Source organism: Argopecten irradians, chromosome 5 (assembly GCF_041381155.1).
Source record: "Argopecten irradians isolate NY chromosome 5, Ai_NY, whole genome shotgun sequence".
Classification (NCBI taxonomy): Eukaryota; Metazoa; Mollusca; class Bivalvia; order Pectinida; family Pectinidae; genus Argopecten; species Argopecten irradians.
The window spans coordinates 25,093,595-25,119,951 of NC_091138.1; the positions used below are offsets into that span (position 1 = coordinate 25,093,595).

The window sequence follows — 26,357 nt, forward strand, 5'->3', positions numbered from 1 at the left end:
TTAGACTACATGTAGCCTTACTGCAAAGACACTGCGTCCACACAGGAACACACTAAATGTCACTGTTACGCATGGTTGGAACGGAGCGGCATTATCACCTGGTCTAGGATAAAAAGTACATGTACATTGAACCCTTACATAATTGAACACTTTGTTTGTCCTTTATGAAAAAAATGAAATTAAATGCTAATATCTAGCTATCTATACTGTTAATATGTATTCAGAAACTGTACATGGTAACTGTATCGTGGACGCAGTGTCTTTAGTATATAACAATAACAACTTGGAATGCTTATGGTAGTTGTTTTTATCTTACCCAGAAGTCCTGCAAATATGCGAAACGCATGACGCCAGTTTATCGCACGCATGCGCAGTGCAATATTTGAAACAAACAAAACAACATAAACATGTCAAAATTGTGCAAGAACATCATGAAATGGAAAGCAAAAAATCGGCCGTGCCGTCGTTTTGCGCATTGGAATAAAATAATTCAAATCTCATAATAACAACATGGTTGTTTTAGTGTTAGTAAAATAGAAAAGAATAGAGAATAATTAAAATACAAATTATTTAAAAAAAACACATATCCATGAAAGTGATTAATGTGGAAAAACACATCTAGATTAAATCAGATATTGTTTCAGAAAGGCAGACATACATGCATGTTTTGCAATAAAGAATGTATCTCCTGAATAGCCGACGTTTTTATGAACTGCTGATTTTAAGATTTTTAAAAATTGTGAAAAAAAAGTAAATTGGAAACTTATTTCTTCGGTATTCAACCGTTCTGTAATTTCTTCATTTTATATGGAAGTAACAGGGTGCAGGATTTACAATAAATTTAATACCTGCCTCTGCCAGGGATCGAACTCGGGACCTCTGGATTACTAGTCTGACGTTCAACCGATCGAGCTAAAGAGAAGTTCGCTCTAGCCGAGCGATATATTGCGGCTAGTATTGACCAGGGTTACATGGAATATAACTGATTTTGGATTAGATTATTCCTTTGAACTGCGAAAAGGGGTTAATATTTATACTCTTCAATTTGTGATAATTGCAATGAGCCATTAATTTAGTTTAAAATTATTTTGAAATTTAAGATATTTGAACAATTCCTTTAAAATATCTCAAAAAGTATACAATGTTTATCAGTTATCATGAAAGTTAAGGCGATGTTTGACTTATTATCTCGGCGAGGAAAAAAAGGAGCTGGATAAAGTAATGTGATATGCTGTCAGCAAAAAAAAATAAAAAGTGTTATTGAACATTTACGAAATGTTTAAAATATTAAATAGACACAATTATGCAAGTGAATGTATTAAATGCGAGTGCAATACTTAACAAGAGGCCCAAAGGGCCTTAACGGTCATCTGACTACCTTGACAATAGTAAAATTAATTTTATATGGTGTCACTTTGTCAGGATCATGTCAGGATCATTTTCAATTTCTTTCAACAAATTTTATTTCAAACAAGAGGCCCAAGGGCCTTTAAATATAGGAAATTAATTGGACATAGTGTCATGGTAGTCATCTTCGATTTGGGATCAACCAGAGATGTAACAATACTTTGTCTGGACTATGTCAGGATCATATCATGCAAGTTTTAGCCAAATCCCTTCAGTAGAACTTGAGAATAAGTTCAAAATGTGTTTTCAAGATGGCGGCTGTGACTGCCATCTTGGATTTCGGATTGACCCGAAAAATAACAACACTTTGTCTGGTCCATGTCAGGATCATTTCATGCAAGTTTCAGCGAAATTGCACCGGTAGAACTTGAGAAGAAGTTCAAAATGTTTTTTCAAGATGGAGACTGTGGCTGCCATCTTGGATTTCAGATCGACCCGAAAAATAACAACACTTTGTCGGGACCATGTCAGGATCATTTCATGCAAGTTTCAGCCAAATCGCACTGGTAGAACTTGAGAAGAAGTTCAAAATGTGTTTTCAAGATGGCGCCTGTGGCGGCCATCTTGGATTTCGGATCGACCCGAAAAATAACAACACTTTGTCGGGACCATGTCAGGATCATTTCATGCAAGTTTCAGCCAAATCGCACCGGTAGAACTTGAGAAGAAGTTCAAAATGTGTTTTCAAGATGGCGCCTGTGGCGGCCATCTTGGATTTCGGATCGACCCGAAAAATAACAACACTTTGTCTGGACCATGTCAGGATCATTTCATGCAAGTTTCAGCGAAATTGCACCGGTAGAACTTGAGAAGAAGTTTAAAATGTGTTTTCAAGATGGAGACTGTGGCTGCCATCTTGGATTTCAGATCGACCCGAAAAATAACAACACTTTGTCGGGACCATGTCAGGATCATTTCATGCAAGTTTCAGCCAAATCGCACTGGTAGAACTTGAGAAGAAGTTCAAAATGTGTTTTCAAGATGGCGCCTGTGGCGGCCATCTTGGATTTCGGATCGACCCGAAAAATAACAACACTTTGTCGGGACCATGTCAGGATCATTTCATGCAAGTTTCAGCCAAATCGCACCGGTAGAACTTGAGAAGAAGTTCAAAATGTGTTTTCAAGATGGCGGCTGTGGCGGCCATCTTGGATTTCGGATCGACCCGAAAAATAACAACACTTTGTCGGGACCATGTCAGGATCATTTCATGCAAGTTTCAGCCAAATCGCACCGGTAGAACTTGAGAAGAAGTTCAAAATGTGTTTTCAAGATGGCGGCTGTGGCGGCCATCTTGGATTTCTGATCGACCCGAAAAATAACAACACTTTGTCGGGACCATGTCAGGATCATTTCATGCAAGTTTCAGCCAAATCGCACCGGTAGAACTTGAGAAGAAGTTCAAAATGTGTTTTCAAGATGGCGGCTGTGGCGGCCATCTTGGATTTCGGATCGACCCGAAAAATAACAACACTTTGTCGGGACCATGTCAGGATCATTTCATGCAAGTTTCAGCCAAATCGCACTGGTAGAACTTGGGAAGAAGTTCAAAATGTGTTTTCAAGATGGCGCCTGTGGCGGCCATCTTGGATTTCGTATCGACCCGAAAAATAACAACACTTTGTCGGGACCATGTCAGGATCATTTCATGCAAGTTTCAGCCAAATCGCACCGGTAGAACTTGAGAAGAAGTTTAAAATGTGTTTTCAAGATGGCGGCTGTGGCGGCCATCTTGGATTTCGGATCGACCCGAAAAATAACAACACTTTGTCGGGACCATGTCAGGATCATTTCATGCAAGTTTCAGCCAAATCGCACCGGTAGAACTTGAGAAGAAGTTTAAAATGTGTTTTCAAGATGGCGGCTGTGGCGGCCATCTTGGATTTCGGATCGACCCGAAAAATAACAACACTTTGTCGGGACCATGTCAGGATCATTTCATGCAAGTTTCAGCCAAATCGCACTGGTAGAACTTGAGAAGAAGTTCAAAATGTGTTTTCAAGATGGCGGCTGTGGCGGCCATCTTGGATTTCGTATCGACCCGAAAAATAACAACACTTTGTCGGGACCATGTCAGGATCATTTCATGCAAGTTTCAGCCAAATCGCACCGGTAGAACTTGAGAAGAAGTTTAAAATGTGTTTTCAAGATGGCGGCTGTGGCGGCCATCTTGGATTTCGGATCGACCCGAAAAATAACAACACTTTGTCGGGACCATCTCAGGATCATTTCAGGTAAGTTTCAGCTCAATCCCACTGGTCAAACTTGAGAAGAAGTTCAAAATGTGAAAAGTTAACGCACGGCGGACGGCGGACGGCGCACGGCGGACGGCGCACGACGACGGACGAAACATGATGACTATAGGTCATCCTGACCCTTCGGGTCAGATGACCTAAAAAGTAGAACAAATTGTACCGCTATGAATTAATCTGAATACATATATATATTCTGGTCTATCCGTCTACTTTGTACATTTGAGGTAATAAAGATCTTGTAAACACATAAGTGTTCTGCTATACGTATGAAGTACCTGAACGCATGTTCATCTTATGAGGGTGGATTTCTTTCTTATATTTATGTCATGTTGAGTGATTGATAAGTTTATTGACATATATGTATTATACGATACACGTAAATCGTCAATGTAAAGATCGTGCGGACCACAATGAAGTGCAGAGTATGTATTTCAGTATTTATATATTAAATAGTTATCTGCCCTTGCGGATAGGTATTGATTGTGACACTAGGGCCGTTTTCGATTATACGGTTTGACTGGTTGGGCCTAGTTGTTCGTTTATTAATTAAAGACGGACCTTGTGGTTTTATATTATTTTCAGACGAGCCTTGACAAAGCTCTCACTGGTCTGTATCAAACACTGCAGGTCCGTCAGGATTTATACTTTAAATAATGACTTTAACCAACGGTCGAACCGGTTGTTCCGAATAAACGAAAAAGGCCCATGTGTTTTCTAGCATGGCATAAATAATATGAAGCCACACAACTTATCTACCCGCAAGGGAGACAACTCTGTACTAGACAAAAACGGAATACACAACAGAAATTGACCTCTATCTAGTAATAACCGTGTTACGAAGCATAGACATCTGTTTATCGTGTGTTAAATAGATATTTAGATACAATATAAGATCATATAAATTCAACGTTTTTCCATTTGTGTATCTATTAAAATGAATTCACGTTCCTAATCATATAAGTTTAACAAATGCATGCATCTTAACGTGTCACATGCAGTTATCAATATACGTGCTATTATATTTATGCTGAAATATTAACAATTATCGAGAAAATATATCTGATAACTGGGTCAGTGTCATTAAAGTTATAAATTAAGAAAAAATTTAAAATAAATGATCTTATTAGTAATTGCATTTTGGTTAAAGCATTAAGTTTTAAACAAATATGGAAAATGTCACAAAATGTAAAAAAAATGTAAAGTTTCTGTTTTGAGGAATTTATTGAGTCATAAGATACGAAATATTATTTATTGCATGGAATTAAAATAAAAAAAAGTCTTGTGAAATGAATCGAGATAAACAGTAGGTATCTCTTACCGACAACAAACACACCATTATTTGTAACATGATACTTCATATCAAGAAAATGAATTAAGGATTTACCGTTAATGTACTGTTTGAGTTGACTAAACTGGAGGGGCTCCCACTCCCACTGGTACTGGGGTCTGGACACGGTCCATCGGTAGGACGAAATAAGATCAAAGTTTTCGTAGCACACAGCACATAACGACAGCTTAGTAGTGGCAGACACTTCCACGCCGTTAGCTAACTGGGTACAATCGGAGGCTGCACAGCACCTAAATTAATATTCGATAAAGGTATTATTCATTGACTTATAAATAATGAAACTATGCAAACCATGTAAGTTTCTCCATTAAAAAGATGAATGATTTATTCTATGTAATAGTTTTGTGAAATGCTGACCCATTCTTGGTTCTATAAAGCGCCCCTGTACTTATTGATATTAATCCCACTAGACGCTTATTAGATGGAATATGGTAATTATGATTTAAATAAAAAAAATGTTTAAACTTTAAAAGCATAAAAAGTATGTATTTGAACATAAGGAAATTTAAAGATTTCTTAACATTTGAAAGGCCCATTAAGATCCGAAGTTTAATCGCATTGAAAGAACAAACAATTTGCATTTGGATTTGATTGAATATTATACTGTTGTTTCATGCGTCATCAGTCAACGTTTAAAACTATTTCCCGAGGTGTTGGGATCAATCCGATGACTGTGTGACTGTTGACATATATGGCATGAAACAATCGTTTGGTTACCTGAAAAGTAATCCTAAACTTATCACAGCTTCTGACGTCGATGAATTTAACAATAAAGCGCATGCAAAAGTTCCGCCGCCGGTCAATAGTTTCTGAGGATTTGTCTAATTGTAACGATTTTCAAACAATTTTATGTGTAAACAGTCAAAGTTACTTAATCTACATTTATATATAAAGTGAGGTAACAACACTTCTTATGGAGTAGCAAAATGGATCTGTTTTCTAGGACAGATCTCATTCATAATTAATGTGGTTGATTCTCTCATTAAGTGACCGGGCGACTAGGTCAAATAAGCTCCTCCATTACTTAGATTGCTTCTTTAAGCAAGTGTTTGCAAGAATGTAAATTATATCTTTACCAACTACAATGGACAATAATTATATTTATATATGTATATCAAAATACATGATTTTCACACTGTCCAGTCCAAATTATAAAGAGAAAAATTCAACTAACGACGTAGACTTTGCTAAGCATTAGAGCTTTCAGTTTATCCTCAGATAATTATATATATGCAGTATATTATAGTACATGTATACTGAATATAACGAACTCGGTTAGAACTGACTTCCATGTATAACGAAGTAAACTCCATTCCCCAACTTCAGCACTACATGATATTAATAACATAACCATTTGTACATTGTTTTACAACGCATTTTTGTTAGTTTACACTCAAATAGCCAAACACTCATAATTCCGCCTGGACGTTTCCAGCAAATAGTGTATTTGGTGATGCGTAAGGTTTATACTGTATCATGATACTATCTAAAAAGTAAGTTTGTTCCTCTTTCTGTCTTTATTGACATTTGTATTTGTACCGTTGTTTGGAAATAAAGTAACGGAACCTTTATATAATATTCGTTATATGTCATATGTCGTTTGCCATACTTGAATAATGTTTTTTACCTGTTACCAGCTAATTTGACATTTTATAAACGCACATCAGGCCTACTACAATATTTCATAAACTTACTCTGGAATAATGAGAGGGGGCATGAAATCTACTATCTCCAGCTCCCCTAGTGCTTCGGCTTCACGCCCATCTGAAGTGTATATAACGATTTTAAACTCATATACTTCTCCAATGTGCATGTTGTCTGTATTGAACTGTAACTGTAAAGCGTCGGTGTCAATACGTCCGTTGCCTTGTCGGAAACATCCACCATAGTCAGTAGTTGTCGCAATCACAGCACTGTCCAAGGGTAACGATAAATGTCCGTCATCAAAACTGCCGGGTTTCTTCCTGCACCACCATCTACAGCCAGCAAATTGCTGCAATAAAAATAACATATTTAACAGAAACACAAAATAATTATGAAAATAACATAAAAACGAGTTATCAGGTTACTGTTTAACAGATGGAGCAATTAAAACCTTATCAAAGCAAGTAATAGGTTCATATTTTGAAAGATGCCTGTGTCTTATGTACACAACATTGACATAAACATTGTTACAACTATGTCTTATAAAAATAAAGACATAATTACCGATGATTGACCAGCCGGCACATCCGGGTCTACGGACAGTGCTCCTGGATCAATAGTGAGCGGTTCTCCGTGCTTCCATTGGATCTTGGACATTCCTCCGGGAAATAGTTTGGCCACGATGGGCGAGGCCTCCACTTTAATATAGGTATGCACAGACGTCTCGAAAGGAAAAAGGCTGGTCTCGGGCTGAATTGCCATTTTGTAGGTGACCTTATATGTACCCAAAGCTAGGAAATTCTTCCACACAACCAATTCGGAGGTCTGATAGGATGAAAGACTTGTCACATCTGTATATGATTCTGATGTTCCGTAATCGTTGATTGCCTCAATCCACCACTCTTTCTGATTCTGTAGCGTTTCTGAACAATTGATTGAAGCTTCTCCTTGTAAGGAAATTATTTCACTCCTTCTAACTCTGACGGATGATTGGAAATCAGAAGACAACATCGGGAATCTGATACTAAGAGTAGGAAGTACGCACTGAGCTTCAGTAATGGCATGGATCGCATGTCCCCAAGATTCAGATACATCGTTATATGCATATACAGACACATTGAAAAGATTGGATTCATAGTAGGCGTGTGTGATTGTGGTAACCAATGACAACGACGGAGAACTCTGGTAGTTTTCAGACATAACTGACGAGTTGAATTTTGTGGAACACATTGCAGAATTTCCAAGTAAAGTGATGTTTCCGTCTCCCAGGTCAATATAAACACACGTAAGGTCTCCTACGGTGTTGAAGTTGATGTCGATTTGCTTGGCCGTACCCACGGGCACCGTTTGGCTATCGTGCGTGACACTAGCAATGGCGACTGGATCTTGCACGATCACTGTAGTAGATACGGTTTCTTTGTGATTCTCAATGTAGTTCCTTGCTGTGATGTCGACGGTGTAAACACCAGCCTGAAACAATAATAATCAATGTTTAATTTCGCAGGGGAAATATGTCACCAATTTCTGTTACATGGATACTAATTCGGTGGAAATGATTAACCGTAATATTCCAATAGTTATAAAACTTAAATCATATAATTCTTGTTTTGTGTTTATTTCACAATTTTCCAAAGCATAAAAATTTATGGAAATTCATCGAACCGCGAATTAAGCAAACTTTGATACCTTGATTAAAATGTATTTTTTTATTTTCGATATTTGATTCGGTTGCCATGATTTTCCAATTTCATTACCAATGTTGAGTAAACCTTTATCTTAAGATTCTATTTAAAATTATACATATATATAAATAACAAATATTTTTACTTTTCGTTAGTTAATGGTCAGTGATATGTTTAAATATATTTACAAGAGCGCCTTTTTATTTTAATTTACAAGCTTTTAAATCCACATTCACGAAATACATACTTACCGTGAAATTGAGTTTAAATCTGTCTTTCGTTGTTATGTTGCATACGTGGATATCATTAGAAGACGTCGCCCTAACGTCGTAATACACAAAGGTTCCTACAAACAAAAGTGAGATTTATTAAATAATTGCTAACAATACAATGACATTTAACAAAACGTTATATTCTAATGTCGACCAACTTTCTCATGGGTGGTTGGATAATCGTGAGTAATAGTAACCTCTGGAGTATCAAGGATGCTAGATATTATGTACCTTGTGTACTGGTCATGTAGAAGATCACTTCCCCTGCTGGAAATTGTTGATTTAACGGGCCTATTCCGGACACTTCATTTCCAATTTTTGGTTGGTACCTTGTTTGTACTGCGAGGCCTTGGAAAGGCCTATATACTCCGCTCTGTAAATATTAGGACAGTTCCATTTAAGATGAAGTAAGGTTACATTATTATTTATTGTGATTTGACACTTAACTGAAAATAAGCGAGAGGAGCATTTTTTTCTTTTTGATGCAACTCATTAAACCCATGAAATAAATATATATATATAACAATTATCATTTTACTAAATTCATATTTGTTTTAAATGTACAGTCATGTTTGTGGAATTTCGTTATCATCAAATGAGAGTATGAAGTAGGTCTTTGTTGCAATTTCACGATTCCATTTTATTGTCAAATATAATTTTAGCTCTCGGGGTTTTGTTGGCATATTGATTATAAACCATGAACGACAAACTCTGTTCGTACATTGATAGTCTTGGATGTACTTGAAACCAGGTTGGTAATTGTTATGGTGGAATAAAAGTCCCCGTCAACAGTATACGTGGTGGTGATGTCGCCAGGAATTCCTTTGTTTGGTACCAAGCTGGCAAGTGTGGCCGGGCCGAAAGAGGTACCATCTCCATTGTCCAGAATGTACGTGGCGTCAGTAGGCGCATCGTCATTGTATTGAAACTGTAGAGTTATGCTGGCAGAGCTCGCTGTAACAAAACATACACGATGTCAGAAATATTCAATCGTCGCTTTCACCAAACAAATTCGTGAATTTTAAAAATATGGCAGTTTTTGTCTTTATATTTGTATAGTTGGTAAGGCCGCATTTTGTATATATTTTTAATATAGAAGGGCCTAGAATGAATTTTATACTGCCGAAAATTTGCTTCGCTGAGAGGGGGTGCAAGGTCGCCTTGTTCTCTCTCTTCTTTAATCCCCGTCTTCACATAGCGAGTAAAACGTGAATGAAACTAGCACGTCTTTATATGACATTAATTCTCTCATCACAAACGATATAAGGAGGACTCACCACTTGGGAACTCCTGGGGGTGGTCAGTGACAAACACGTAGTTTTCTGTGATTTTACTCTGACAGACGATGATATAAGTCTGACTCTTGGTCTCCAATAAGCTCACGGCTGTTACTGTGATTGTGTAATTACCCACAGTCGAGTAGGTCGCCGTAAACGTGTCCACACCATTCGGACTCACACCTTGTAAAGAAGATAGAATATCCTAATGCATATACGTGAACTATGAAATAGCTTGCATATCTGTTTAGAAGTAATGATCCTAGCAAGGTACAGTCGGGCAATTATTCGTTATTCTGAATATGGAATAACGATTAAATGTCTATCTTTACCTTGCTGATAATATTGTTATCACATATATAATATATATAAATATAAATAAAAATGCTAAAATGTTATTGATTAATAATAAAAGTTTTGCATCTTTACAACTTCGTTATCTCCCATAGAACCATACAGCTTATCGCATCGCCGATATCCGTAATGCATCATGTCCGAGTTAACTATGTTGGTACTCACTGCGTTAACGACTTACCTCCCTTGTTACTCTTGACTTTCTATTCTGATATTAGTACTTTAGTAACTGAGCTAATACACCCTTTCTGCCAACATATTGGTTTAACTTATCTTATTACAAGCAATAGGTATGTCTTACCTGTCCTGTCGCGCGTGATAGGTGTTTGGCCGTTCCCTGGATCAAAAGTCAGACGCAGATCACTTCCGGTGTCTCCTCGTGAGAGCATAACGTCGATATTGACAACCTCCCCAATTGGAGCATGACCAGACCCCTGAGGCAGTATGTCAATAGTACCAATGATCTCTATAACCTGAATGCTCTGTGTCAAAATCATAGAATTGATAGGGTTACTGACATTAAATGTCACGGTGAAGTCTCCATCCCTGTATAGCAGAAACGGTATCGGGGTACCAACTGCAAAGGGATAATCGACAGATGGGAACCCGCTGCCATCATCGATAGTAACCGACGCCATATTTGGTGCATCTTCTGTTACGGTCTGAGAGAAAGTAAAATTTGCAAAAACTGGAGGTGTAAAGAGAATTTGTGTAGCATGTACTGAAACAGCCAAATTTTCGACACGTTTGACCACAAAAACGCGGTAATTATAATTGAAAGAGTTGTATGTATTGTAAACGGTTACTGTGATTGTAAAAGCGCCAAGTACAGTGTAGGTATGTGATGTGGTATAAGGTGTCCCAGACCAAGTCGACATGGTAGGCATTGTTGCATTAGCGGTCGAGTCTCCGAAGTCAATGTGCACCTTTGGATTAGTACCGGAAGTCATCGAAACAGTAAAGCCAACGGATGTTCCCTGCTCTTTGACAACTACGCCATTCGCATCTACCGTAAAGTCAGGCGTGACTACTGGGTTAACAATTGGTTCTTCAATCCCGAAATCAAAGGACAGTGTCAGTTGAGATACAGTATTGTTCATCCATAGGACGACAGGGTATGTTTTAGACGTATCCACCTCCGCGGGGTATGTCGTAACGGTTCTAACTCTGTTCACAAACGAGTCCTGAATGAGTGCTGGTAGTGTATTGTTAAAGCTGAGAGAGTAGAAAAGGTCTGTGGCTCCGCTTCCAAAGGTAAAAGCCAAGAAGAAACTCTCGCCGACAAGCGCTCCGGTTTGTTCAAAAACAACATCCTTAATTCGTTCCCTTGCGTTAATAAGTATCTCACTTGTTTCTGTTCCGAGACCATTAGTACAGCGCACCGATACCCGATATGGATTTCCTACATTTTCAAATTCGAAAGTGTAGTTGAAGCAGGAGTTTGGTGGTGTCTCATCATATTTCGTCTCCGCTTGATGATTGAGCCATTTTGATTCTGCTGCCTGTTCAAATACACCGTCTATAGTCCAAGAACACGTATAGTCTGATCCTTTTGACATCGATAGTTTGATACAGCACACTTCGTCTACGATACAGGAGGTCTGAGTTAGAGCAAGGTGTTCGATGGGTTCTTCAGCAATAATAGTAGTGGAGTTAGATTTCATGCTGCTAGGATTCTCTATGGTAACAGAAACAGTATATCTTCCTCGTACAAAGGTGAACGTTTCAGTGTTGTCGTTAGTAGTGTTCACATACGTAGAAACTCCGCCACTTTCAATAACCCAGTAGTAAGTTAATGAGGTCCCTGTTAGAAACAAAAGAGGAAATACATTAAAAAGAAGGACATAGGTATAATACAAAGGATAGATTTGAATAAAAACTGTGTTCACACTAACGAGATTCAGCTATATAAATATATAATGATATACAGACTGAAACAATAAGACTAGTCCCGTTAACATCCGGTTTAGACAAGTTACACTAAGTAACATTTTGCAGTTGCTTACCTGTATGCGGTAAAACCTCTAGAAGAACGGACTCCAGAGCTGGAACGTAACTTGGGATAGAAATGATAGATGCATTCACTCCTTCTACACAATTAATAGTCCTAGTGAGAACAGTCGGTGCTATCGATGTCATTCCTTCATTCTGCAATGTGAAAACCATATTTTTCATACCAGCTGTCTTAAACATTATCGAATATTCAAGTTTGGTTCCTTGTGTTGTGTATCCACGTAGTAAATGCCTTCTGGAGGCAGACGATGCAAGATTCTTATCAGTAAAGTCACTGGTGATTACATCATTTTCGTTAGGATCGTCTGCACTACGAGCCCCAAGAGTAACTCCCTGGAAACCAAGTACGCACCCGGGCGTGACATCGATGTCAGTACTTAGCGGTAAGTAGTGATACCCGGGCGCTGTAATGGTATGGGTTATGGAGTCCAACATGGTAAGATCGGTGCGTTGATTGCCGTCATAGCGGGAGGGACTCTCACAAGGACCGCTGGTCCAACACGCATGGCCGGACACGCAGTATAGTTCCCCAGGGGTGCATACTATGTTATTTACTCCTGGACATGTCCCTCCGCACATATTCGTGGCAAAGCAGTAGTCGTTACAGCTAGGACGTAATACCTAAAAGAAATATGTTGTCTCGATATTATAACTGAATACTCCAACAGTCATAAACTGGTGTATGATACTATAAACATACTTAATTTAGCACAGTCAAATTTTGGCACGATCATAAATTAGCGCAACTCTTTGGCTCATTACCAGATACACTTTAAAATTTAGCGCTACACATGAATTAGCGCTCCGAGGACGGTGCAAAAATTGATAAGATAAAAATGCCGCTAAAACAATTAGTACGCTAACAGTAATATGCGATAATTTTATTGACAATAACAACCAGCTATCGGTTTTATGTTATTGTTTTCTATAGAAGTGTGGCTATAGCTAAGGCATTATCGAAGTTCGAATTACAATTAATGGCAAGACAGGTATCTAATTAACAAAATTATTCTTAAACTAGGATGATTAGTTTAACAAAACAACACTTGCTACATTGCTTATCTACATTTCTAGTGTATTTATTTTTATGCTTTTATATATTTTTGCTATGTTATTCATATGCGGCATTCTATTAAATTAATGAATGTCTTATGATAAGTGGATGTCACACCGTTCTAATCAGTCAAAGTGAGTTTTCAGAACACGACAATAAGACATAAGATATATATAGCAGTGTTGTTGATGAATCAAGGTATGGGTCTACTGAACGTACCTTAACGGTGATTGTGCCCGTTGTCTCTGCGTAAAACTCCAGAGCGTATAGTTTTCCTGGGTGCTGGAATTCAGAGGCCTGTGCGACGATGTCATTGACAGTCGAGCTTCCAGGGTTGGCAGGTCCGACAGCCGGTATGGCCATTCCTATAGTACGAATATCTGCATCTGGTACGTAAATAAGAAATTATCGGTTAATATCACAGTGCAATCATGTTTTTAACTGTAATCGCCCATTTAATTTGTTTGAGATATTTCATAAGTATAGTATTGACGTTCCTACAGCAATAAGAATATCGAAATCGAAAAAAATCGGTCACATATTTCGACTTTGATTTATCTGACATTGCAGTTAGGTAATTTCCAGCAAGGGAAATAATTACATTGGCATATTATTTAAATTTCAATATTTTTATTGCTGTAGGAACGTCATAACATGTATTATTTCATGTGCATTTAGTTAAAAGATATATACACAAAAAATCCCTTTTCCTCTGAACAAAAAATATTTAATGTTCATTTTAAACAAAGCAAAATCTAGCATAACTAACTAATAACTTTCAAAAAATTTCATCGTGTATAAAGTGTATAAGTACCATGGCGTAAACATTAATACTATACTTATGAAATATCTGGATTGGTAATAGAATACTACAATATGACCAACAGATAATGTTTAATTCACATTCACATAAAATATGCACATTATTATAGAACTATCGTCCAACGATATATTGCGCCCATGTTTAGATCAAATTATCTAAAGCAGTAAGGCATTTACACCTGATAATGCTAGTCTGACGATTCACTTATTTGTTCCATTGGATTCAATGCTACAGAAACCCGAACCCCGAAAGAAATGTTCAAAAATGTAGGCTAAAATGCATTTTGTAGGATTTAATTAAAGAGTTATAATATACGTTGTAAGTTACATTTAATTGACATTTACATGACATTTTCTACAGTTTTACTGAAAATTATTGAAGGCAAATACTGAAATATAATACAAATCCAAATGCAATTGTAGAAAGAAGGTTAACCCAAAACCCCTTTAAATGACCAATTACAAAGAATATTGGTATGAAATTGCAGACTGCCACATTTGAAATAGCCAAAGGTAAACCGTTGATATTTCGTTCCCACGCAATAATTATTTCGTTCCCACGAAATAATTATTTCGTTCGAACGCAATAATATTTCGTTCGCTCGCTATAATATTTCGTTCGAACGCAATAATATTTCGTGTACTGACATGTACTGACCAGCAAGGGACAGAGTTTCAGGCTCGTCCACGTCTTTTTTAATTGTCAAACTAATGTAAGAGCCCTGCTGCAGCTCTAATGTACACGCGCTTCTTTCGTAAGATCCCATTATTGTAGGACAGGTCAGGTTCACTCCTGATATTGCCGCTACAACATTCACCGTTATCGCCACAACCTTCTCCTGAAAAAAAAATCAAAAAAATCAGATATAGCATTTAATGTGCCAAACATATTTATCATAATTAGGTAAAAACGGTATAAAGCTAGTATATATATACTCCGAAATAAAAGGTCAAAATAAATTCAAAGTAAAATAAAAAACAATTTCTATAAACATCTTTATATCACATCAAAGCCTTAATTGAAGATTTATTTTGTATCACACTCAAAATATTTAAATTTTATAGTAGAGGAAAGCAAGAAAGATAATACAACTTAAAAAAGCATTTCCACGTCATTTAATTCTGCAAAGAGTTATATGGAGTATATATGATAATAAGGTTTTTTTCTTTATAACAAAGTATTACTCTTTAACAAATCATCTATACCAAGATTATATTATGTGGTAAGATATTATTCATCAAAACGGAAATGCAGAGTGACATGGACCAATGATGGCTGATTTTAAAAAACATTTCAAAAAGGATCTCCGGTAGTGGATTTAACTTAAAGCAATTCGTTAATATTTCTTTGTGAAAGTTGTATACAGGATGGATTCAAAAGTCAAGGAAAAGCAAATGAAGATTTATCAAATTAAATTAGAAATTGAATATTAATTAGAAGAATTGGGGAAAGGTAAGAGGAATCTTGATGGCTAATTAATGGCTCACAGAATGACGTACCACCATAGTCTCGTTGTAGTCGTTGGCGATCACAGTCACCTGCTTACTGCCAGGTAATACAAACTGGTGAGTGTACATGTCTGGATCGTTCTTATCCGTCCTGCCGGCACCATCACCATAGTTCATCCTGAACGCGGTGTCTAGCCCGGCACTGTCCGTGTGAACCGCGAACGTGACAGGTGTAAAGGTCATGATAGGTTCACTTCCGGTCATTCCAGAGGACGCGTTCAATGCCAGGCCGACAATAGGCGGAGAAGTGGTGTATACCTCCACATAATCCCTGGCCCCACAGGTCACCGAGGTATCGCCCATACATGGTGTCACACAGGAGGAGTTTGATCGCTTCGATTCCGGGGGTGGATTTTTTCCACATCTACAAAACTTTCCTGAAAAGTGCATATAATGAAGAACAGTTTAATGAAGAAAATCTTTATTGTGTTCAATTTTAGAAGGAAGGTGGCAAATTTATTATAAAAAATATAAAAAAAACTTAAATCAAAGTAAAATAACAAATATTATGCAAACAAATTGACACATCATTCAGTTTTATAAAATGACGTAAAAGGATTATGGGAATGACATAATCAAGAACATCTAAATATAGATATAATTTGGGGTTCGACAGAACACGACCAAAAAGTTGAAAATATCTCAAAAATGAGTTAAAATTATAGAAATTGGGCGGGTATATTAAAGGTTGGTTTTTGGAACTTGTTAGATTAATAACAATAAAATGCTGAACAAAATGTATGCCAATATGGTGCCCATAAAAGGAACAGCATTCCAAAGGGGAATAATTCCTTCTAAAATTGTACACAATTACTTCTATATATGTCAGTACATTAAACTATCTATACGTATGCTGTTTTAATCCAGTGATCAACAATTTATTGTAACACTCAATTGCGAAAATTCACAAAACCTGTGCGTTGATGATCAACATTCTCGTATTAATCAATTTGCTGAAAAAATTCTTCTTTAAAATACCGATCTGTTTACTAGTGTGATTACGACGTACCATATTCAAGTCCGCAGTAATTATACAGCCATACACCACATTTTGTTGCACAGTTGGCCGGAGTTAGTTCCTCTGGACTGAGGTCACCAGGGGTCACTGTAAATACCCTGTTCCTTTTATCAACTTCGAAACAGCCGTAATATTCTGAAAAAAGAGGGCGATTTCATCTTAAGCTTGACTATCATAATAACTACACATAACGAACATAACTGTGGTTAATTGTTTTAAAAAGCAAGCACCAGAAGCCAAATATCAAGGATACCACGTACTTGTGTTTGCAAAAAATTGAATATAAACAGTTAAAGCCTATGGGAATAACCTCATTTTCGTAAAACTGTTAACTTATTTTAAAACTACAAACAAATGAATATCAATTAATGGTTTGAATGCTATCGCCGACAGCCCGCCGAATAGTTATTAAAATGGATATTAGTTAGGCTTATACTCATACGAAAATGGCTGATTTTTGTACATTTAATTTTGAAAGTCAAATTGACAGCTGCTTTTAAACAAAAATGAACCTGTAAGTGATCCTTTATATATGTATAACAGTAAAAGAAAAGTCAACGTGATAAGAAAGACATTCTATTGGATAAACCAAGTCTAACTATGTTATGTTTAGGTACATTTACCTGGATAAAAAACTCTTTATTAAACTGAATATTAAACTCACCAAAAGATCGAATATCCAATGCAAAGGTGTTAAATTACATTTTAAATGATAATTATTCGTTTATAAACCACATCATTCATTGTGCTACTTAACTCGGATATGGGTTGGATCATACAATAGAATTATAACATAATGGTCATCGGTATTGACCGGATCGTTCTTGTATCGACATATACCATTCTTTTATTCTTCAACATTTTTGTGACGGTCGTCGTTGTATTGCGTTTAATGGTTCTAAACATATTTACGTATCGATTTGGCCTTTGATCGGCGTTATTTGGACTACAATAGTTAATTCTGACATCCGTATTCGTCATCATCAACACATTAAGACCTCATCGTCAATCGAACGCGCCCGTGATTCTTTGTTTTCATTGGCGGAATAAATATCCAGGATTCCTTCCGTTCACCTGAACATAGCCGTATAAACAGTTTAATGGGCGACTACGTGGATACTGATCGAGGCTTTCTTTGTTTGTCATCTTGTGTCGATCAATCAGACTTTGCGGATCACGGCTGGGTGCAATAGAGAGAACTGTTAACCTGCTATAAACACTCTTGGGATGATGAGGGAATTGCGTTTCGTAATAATACCAAATCCGATTATTATACGATCTGTACGGGTACATCAACGTCATCGTCGATCACGCGGTAAAATTCCTCTAAGCTAAACACCAATCGATTAACTACTCCACCTATGATTGGGCACACAAATTTTTGTGGATTAAGAGCATAAAACAAGATAGAAATAATCAAAATCATTTTACTTTGAAGGATATTGGGCAATTGGCAATGTTGGTTATAAAAGCAAAAATATTGAAATGATTATAACCGCTATCACTACATTATGAAAAATGATTCTAGGTGAATTCCAAAATAAGTTATGTTACAATTCAAGGACAGGAACTTTGTTTTACCGTATAGACGGACATTTTTCTGGGCAATTTTAGTGAGTCTAATAGACATTTTTTTCCGAGGAGTGGTTGATTATATTCTATGACTTTAAGTCGAAATCGCAAAATTTTAACCCTTGAATATAAAAGAATATAAGGTGCATATGCATCATACGAAACCCATCATTGGTAAATAAAGCAAAGCGTCTCGATCTTATTCCATCGAATGTAATTTTTAATGCATATTCCGACTAACTTTAATGCCACTGACCTTTTCGAATTTCTAATCAATTCAGCAATTAATTTAAGCCTGGTGCCAAAGATCAGTATAATACTTATATTGACATTTATTAGAAACAAAACAGAAAAAAGGGCATATACATGATTCATGGCTGTGAATAGAGGCGTACAATGTTTCCCCTCATTGTCTAACCAGCCGCGAGGTTATATGGTATATATACACCTGATCAAGAGTGAACTCTTTGATTGTAGACCCATTTAGATGATCATGCCACAATCGATTTGAAAGTACATGGGACCACTTGTACAATGTATACTGATGCCGTCATTAAACATACAGGTAGTGAATTCATAAATCAATACCTTAAGCTAATTTTGCTGTCACTGTTTTGACAAAGATAAATACATCCTGCGTGTATGATAAGAGTAGGATATTTTCTGTTTATAGTGAACAATAGAGAGCCAATATGTCCGAGATTAAAATGAGAATTTCTTAGAAAAAAAGTTCATTGATTATTAAAATAACACGCACATTAAAGCAGTAAATATGTATACAGAAACAGAATATTGACTTCAATTTTATCAACGTCATTCTACAACAATATTTACAACAGAATATTGGCTACAGTTTAATCAACGTCATTCTCCCACAATAGGAAGGTGTCATTCATTTATATTTATAGTTTGCACTGACATGGACTCAACCATGTTTTCTAGTATTATCACTATCAGTGTATAAATATAGTACAACACGTGCGGCTATTCTATCATTACAGGAGTAGTCGCTGGCGTCATGAGTCATGACCCCAATTTTGGTGGGAACATTAAATGACTCGATGACAATTAGCTGTTCAATCGATTTCGTTGACGATGACGGGAGAGAAAAACTATGGTAATTTTAATAAAAATAAGGCAACTGTTGCCAAAATAAATAATATTTATTTGTTTAAAAATCTTCAAAAATCTTCGCCGTGGTTACATAATTTACACGTGGTCCATTATAAATATACACGCATAACCTCAACAAAATAAAAAATCTATTCCGTAACTAATAATACAAAGTTGGTGTAACATACAATGGTTAACCATAACCAATATGGATTATATATAACTTTTAATCTCTGACAAATAGAACTTTGATCTGTTTTTAAGTTAAAGAAAAATATGGATATTCTGTTTTTTAAAAGGAAATCTCACGTACAAAGACAACCGATGGCAAGAACTGAAAACGAATAGGATTAAACATCCCCAGATTTTCTTCAAAAGTTTATAAAATCATGCATTCTTGGCTTCAATCAACACATTTCATCGATAGAATTGAAATAACTGAACACGCAATTTTTTTTCTCTCAATATCTTTGTTTATGACTCTCATTAAAAAAAATATGCATCATTTTTATGAATATAAAAAAAAGAAAGAAAAAAGCAAAAGAACCGCATCTGGTTTCCCAACATCAAACAAAACAAACATGCCTGAAAACGTCTAATTATTTATCTCGGTCATACTTAAAATTAGTACTGTTCGTGACTTTGTTAAGTGAAGAGATTGCGTCGTTACCCCCTTGCTGGTAGGTGTTCATTATGACGTCATTATTTTGATAGAATTTTTTTGACGTTTTCTCTTAAGTGTATGATGATTCGTTCATAAAAATAGGTATAAGTCTAGACCATTCTAAGGAAAATAAAACGTGTACTTACTGAGAGCTACGGTGTACTGCACTAAATAGATCTGCAATATAAAAAATGAGAAGACATTAACAAAATGTGTGACTGACAATACACAACAATCGAGCAAAGTTTTAGTAAGCAAAGTAGCAATATCGCCCTTACTATATTTTTACGTTTTTGCTATGCTAATATGATTATTACTTAGACACCTCTAAAACAATGGACACAAACAGGAGATGTGCTTGTCCCCCACCCTCAACAAAGTACCGCAACTATTGCACACATACGACCTTATAGCGACCTGACCACAGCACCACATTCACGTTCTCAAAACGACATTTTAATATAGCCCAGTGAGGGTCGACATGATGACGAAGTCCAAATTTGATTCGAAAACGTGGATAGCAATGCAAATGCATTGATATGAAAATTAAATGCATAAATTCATCGCATGTTATCAATATATATATATTGTACCAGAAGACCCACATGTGAACCGTGATGATTTCATAGCTGTGGAGTAAATCATCCATGACGGACATATATTTATATATCTATCTAGTATAGCTTCAATATGGTTGATTGGATATCACGCCTAGACACGCTATACGACCCACATCATTTCTCATTGTTGATGTTTCTTTTCTAATGAAAACTTGTTTAATAATATATTTCCATATAATTTTATATTTTTTTGCATATGTCAATACTGTAATATGACCTAGAGTAATTTTGCATTGGCTGGAAACTGATCATGACGGAAATAATAAAATGAGGTCGGTAAACAATGATGTAACGGTAGGATTCGATGACGTTATGACAAAATGATGGCTCCACTCAAGTTTTGCTTTGCAACACATTTTGGTATTGAAATTCTTTGAAATGTAGGTCACTGTAGTTATGTGTTAAAAGTATCTTATTTTTGTTGATACATGTATGATATTTTATGAAACACGTCTGAAATTTCATTTTATTGCTTGTCAATGCTAGCAAAATTGAAAACTTCTTAGACTCGTTTCAGAAAATCTCATATAAAATGATCAGAAATGTTGTATCCCTTACAAGCTCTGTAAACACTTTGCATTATTTAGGGGGTCTCAAGAGCGTCTTATGAGTAACACTGATAAGGCATTTATGGAAATATCTATCGATATAATTAAGTCTTACGACGGTTCAATAAGCATGATCATTCAAGATTTGCTGCAATTTTGTTTTGTACACAAGAAACTTTGGAAACTAGAGGCATTGACCAGGCTGAGATAAAATTATAAAATGTTCAGTTCGTACGCGGTCACGTAAAACTTATTTTAGAAAAAAAAACCCGTATAATGCCGTACTTTGCCTCTCATCAAATGTAACCGAAATATTTATATATATTTATTAATGTTAGTAATTTAGCAATTTTATACTTATTTATGTCTGCAATAATATTGATTTCAGCTACAGACATTTTATTGTTACATAATTGATTGATATGTTTACTTCTTTTCAGTATTATGACGGTGAACCAGTATTCAACAATTGACAGATATCGATAATTGTCCAATGCCAATTAATCGTCATGTTTCAACATCAGAAAGCTATACACAGGATTTAATGCTATCGATTATGCACGGTTGTTCGGATAATCCAAACTCCAGCTCAATCCAAAGTTCCAGCTCAGTGCTTCAATAAAAATTGTTTGTGTTGTATGGATATATACTGCGGCGGTCCAGTACACACCGCCTGTAAGGTACTGGTATATGCCATATTCACAATGTACATGACCTAAACAATGGACCATGTTTGCGTTCAAAGGACTGAATGTTGTCCACAGGGAGATCGAAGACCTTATTACCAATATATTTACTGGGATTTAAAGGTCCTTAACACATTGACATATGTGCTTTGTTTCATCTCGGTATTGGAATAACCCGGGCAACCAAGTTTTATGCCCGGTCGTGGCAATGTCTTCATTAGCCACGGGTTCTCAATTCTATCTCATGAAAAATCCTTTTGTTATGATCGCAAAGAAATATCAACTTCATTCCATGATGCCATTTTTTCGTTGTCGGCAAAGAAAGCTAAACTCATTTCAATAGAATCACTTAATATAATGATAGACATATTAACAAAGTGATCACGAGGTATGTATGAAATATCCAAAACTTTATTTATGCATTTTTTTAATTAGGATAAACTTTGTATATTCAAAAGAGGTGAATGCATTATATCTCAATGTTTGGTGAATAGGATAATCAGGTATCCTTTTTACATCACGATGTATGAAATTTTACATTTGAAAAATAAAACGTTATCTTCATGACTCGACAGTGATACCTTGAGCAAAGAGTATTAGAAAAGAAATAAAAAAAAATGTTATATAAAATACAGAAGCATTATATAAACCGAGTCCATACCTGGATATAGCCGAAGTCCTTTGGTAGTTTTATGTAAACATGTTAATAAAATTATATCAATTTAATTATAAAAGCGTGACAATGAGACTAAATAGACGTGTTAAAGAGTGAAACTAAGTGCGTTCCTGAAAAGAGAGAAGTAAACTTTTAAAACGTATATATATATAAAAACTGTATTAATTCACTCATATTACATTTTCCTGTGCATTAAGCGCTTTCATGACTAAGACTGGATGTCTGGACTGGAAAACCACGAGAGCTGGCCATCTAATTCACAATTCGTATAGTTATGATTTTAATATTAAGAAGCTGTGAAACATGTGTTTTTTAAAACATGACCTTTAATTCATATCGTATGAGCTAATGGTATATGTCGTATTAACGTGCCCACGCCATCATAGAGAATTCTACAAATGCAGTTCTTACGTGTGATTCTAACATGTCTGTATCGTGTGATGTGTTCGGTCTATTTACATTCTTGTACTGATGCAGAGTACTCAAAGTGTCACAAACGAAAAGACGTAATTTTCAATTGAAATAATTAAACTAAAATCTGCCCAGAAACTCAAAGATGAAACAACTGATATTGCATATTTTCAACATGTTTGGTGTTTTTTCGGGAGAATTAAGCATTTTGAGATGGGGAATATTTTGAATATAGAATACATAACCTTTTCATTTTTTCTGTTTCTGCTGTTTCGGTTAATGACAAAGGATATCGTAGTTGAAAAACCGCTTAAATGATTTGATTAAGGCAATAGACCATTTGCCGGTTTCCAAAAGGTTAAACGATTAGAGTGATCTCCCTTGAAACACAAAAGAGTTCCACCGGACAAAAAGTTGGCATTTACCCATACTCAAATAATAAAGTAAGCTGGGTTGTGTATGCTGTGTTCGCTAAAATCAAATTGTTTTTGCATGTATTTGGTTTCTACACCTCTGCTGAGTGCATTTAATCAATCTGAGAGATAAGTGTAAAGGATGTCAAAGTATTTTATAGCGATAAATCCGAATATTTATCGTGCGTACCTACAGCCTGTGTCGGGCATAGCGAAACGTTTTATTTATCGCATTCAGCTTACCTTTACAGTACTTGATATATATTTCCATCTGTATTTTTATCTGATTTTGTGACTCTCTTTATGAGCCTATTGTATAAGAAGCCATGTAATTTGATTTGTTTGTTTGTATCGATAATTTTGTCACAATAACGTATGCGGATAGCGGTGATACAATGGAATTAAACTCTCTTTTAAAGGATACATCTGAGTCGGACGTATATTACGCTCACCTATAAACTTTACTGTTACAAAACATGTTTCCTCTATTTGTGTTTTAATCAAAATATTTCAAGCTCTCAAATCAATGCATAAACGCTTTTTTATGGTTATTAATTTCATATCTACAGGTAGTCCGCTAAACCTGCCAATATTATTAGGCTTTTTTTTTCTTTTTCTTTTTTTTTTCTAATATATATTAGGGAAAAAAATTAAAAAGCCTAATAATATAGGCAGGTTTAGTGGACAAATATACAGGTTGAATGTTATAATGGGCGATATATGTATGCCTAGTAATAAAACTGTATTCATGTCTAGTTTCTTTTTCATAACACATCGAATCAAACTGACGCATGCATATTTATATACATGTTACTTGTCCTTTATATCGACCTGGATTGATAATAAATGTTTAACTTTAAGTATTTATTGATGTAGATTCAGGCGTGTTCTTACCAAAGACTTCCGTACTCCAGTGCATACACATCATTTTCATGTTCATTTTAGAATCAATAGAACGTCTACTGATTACGTTTATGCACAAAATCTATGAATTCTTATTGTTTTACCTAAATCACAAATAGTGCCAATGAGAATTATGGACCGTTTCATATACAATAAGGACAGTTTGTGATATATTTCTCATGTGCGCATTAGGATCTCTAGGATTAAAATCAACTTTGCTAGCCAAGGTAGCATCGTGTATTCAGATAGATTGTGCATGCCGCGTAAGGACATTTTTCGAAAGAAAGTTTGCATGTGTACTGGATTAGTTTCATATCAGATATAATTCAATAATTTTAAATCTCTATTAGCATGACAAAGGGTTTCTATTTGTTAACTTACATTATATATAATAATAATAATAAAAATACTGTAAGAGGTATCTTCATAATTCCAATTGTTCTGAAATCAGAACGATTTTTTAAGTGTTCCAGCAAAATTAATGTAGTGTAACTTACTTACTTTTGGAGAAAATCGTCTTTTTGTGTCCCTATTTCCCTGATGCAAATTTTCACTTGGAAGGTCTTTATCACTACGGTGTTTATTCACGTTGAAAACAAGCGTTCTGACGCCCTTCGCGGGTAAAGTTCATTTTACGAATTAAAAGTCAACAGAAGAAGCGGAATAATATCAAGAAACAACGCATTTTCAGCCCTAATATCGACATTAGTTGGGCACAAAACCCAATATCGGATAATAAGAATTTCCTGTAATAGTTGCAATAGGAAAATATTACGATGTCAGTAAATAAATGTTTAATTTCTTTCGTTTGATTCAATTTCTAAAATTGTTGACTTGATCCCGAACATTCCAGTGACGTCACTTTTAGTAGGAATGAATGAAACGGCAGTCAATCCCGCCAAACAGTGACGTCACAATCACCGGAATGAACATTCTGTGTAAATAACAGGCAATTTGCTTTCGTTTTGATTACCATCTTCTGTATGTATAATGAAAAAGTTGCAGGATAAACAGAATACCCGGTCGCTATCTTACAATACAAGTTTTATTTTGGTGTCGACAGGGAAAACAGAGATGACTCTGCAAAACCTCCTCATCTCATCTCATCTCATCGCACAAACGATAGCAGCAGCGATATTAATTATAGCAAAATAAAAATGTCCAACGTTGGAAATATTCCAAGTACATTCATTATTTACATAAACCAGTAATTAGAATAATCATTTATTTCATCTAGACTAAATAATTTGCGAGTCCCGTACACCGCCTGCAAGGAGACGACCTTGGCATATCGCTACCCACGATGCTCTCGATCTTATATTATGTAACTTTTCCTGGGATATTAATTCTAGATATATCTGTTTTCGACAGTTAAATTTCTTTGAACATGTGTAAAACAAGCAGTCTCAACTGCTATTCCGAAACCGTAAAATTCAATCTTGATCACCTCAGCCAAAACACAGGGGCACGCAAATTATGACAGAAACGTTTACAAGTAATTTGATACGTATGTCATTTGAAAGTATTGGAGACCTTTTGATATGCACGTGTATATCATGATGTTTCAAGTGGATGCCCGTATAATTTTTTGTGAAAAATGAATTATATATATTATATATATGTTATAAAATTCGGTTAGCTTTTTTATTGTCATTATTGTTATATACACTGTATGTGATATTTAAACGAAAACACATATTTTACCTAAGAAGCCAATCATATATATAATGTAAGTATCGGTTAGCTTGTAATAATAATAATAATAATAATAGAAACACATGATATTCAGTCGAAATCTAAATCTTCCTATTAGTGAACATGTACGGTGACTGAACCACTTATGCTATATATATATATAATAGGAACCTGCAACTGAAGATCATTTTTACACAGTCTTCTATGATCAGAGTCGATACGGGCCGATATCACGAGTGGAAGCATGCCTCTTTATAATTATCAATGTTTGTTTTCTTATCTTTTACTTCCTGTATCAAGTTCATATACACTTTAACTTCCAAATATGCAGATAAGCGCCGTGTTTTTGTCTGCTGTTCAATAGTTTTTATTCATAGTGCTCATGTACTGGAGACTGACGT

At 35.7% G+C, this 26,357-nt stretch overlaps 1 protein-coding gene across 2 annotated transcripts in view; it reads right to left on the minus strand.

Annotated features, from left to right (window-relative positions):
- LOC138323332 (polycystin family receptor for egg jelly-like) overlaps positions 1-26,357 on the minus strand; it is a 57,913-nt gene that overhangs the window by 25,820 nt on the left and 5,736 nt on the right. For both annotated transcript variants that reach the window (XM_069267872.1, XM_069267871.1), the window contains exons 2-15: positions 20,151-20,181; positions 16,647-16,790; positions 15,629-16,014; positions 14,787-14,967; positions 13,526-13,692; positions 12,246-12,873; positions 10,541-12,043; positions 9,886-10,068; positions 9,330-9,562; positions 8,840-8,981; positions 8,588-8,682; positions 7,219-8,124; positions 6,705-7,003; positions 5,047-5,240 (exon numbers count right to left, since the gene is read on the minus strand). In XM_069267872.1, coding sequence (XP_069123973.1) covers positions 5,047-5,240; positions 6,705-7,003; positions 7,219-8,124; positions 8,588-8,682; positions 8,840-8,981; positions 9,330-9,562; positions 9,886-10,068; positions 10,541-12,043; positions 12,246-12,873; positions 13,526-13,692; positions 14,787-14,967; positions 15,629-16,014; positions 16,647-16,790; positions 20,151-20,181 — 5,092 coding nt within the window. The remainder of the gene's footprint in view (positions 1-5,046; positions 5,241-6,704; positions 7,004-7,218; positions 8,125-8,587; positions 8,683-8,839; positions 8,982-9,329; positions 9,563-9,885; positions 10,069-10,540; positions 12,044-12,245; positions 12,874-13,525; positions 13,693-14,786; positions 14,968-15,628; positions 16,015-16,646; positions 16,791-20,150; positions 20,182-26,357) is intronic.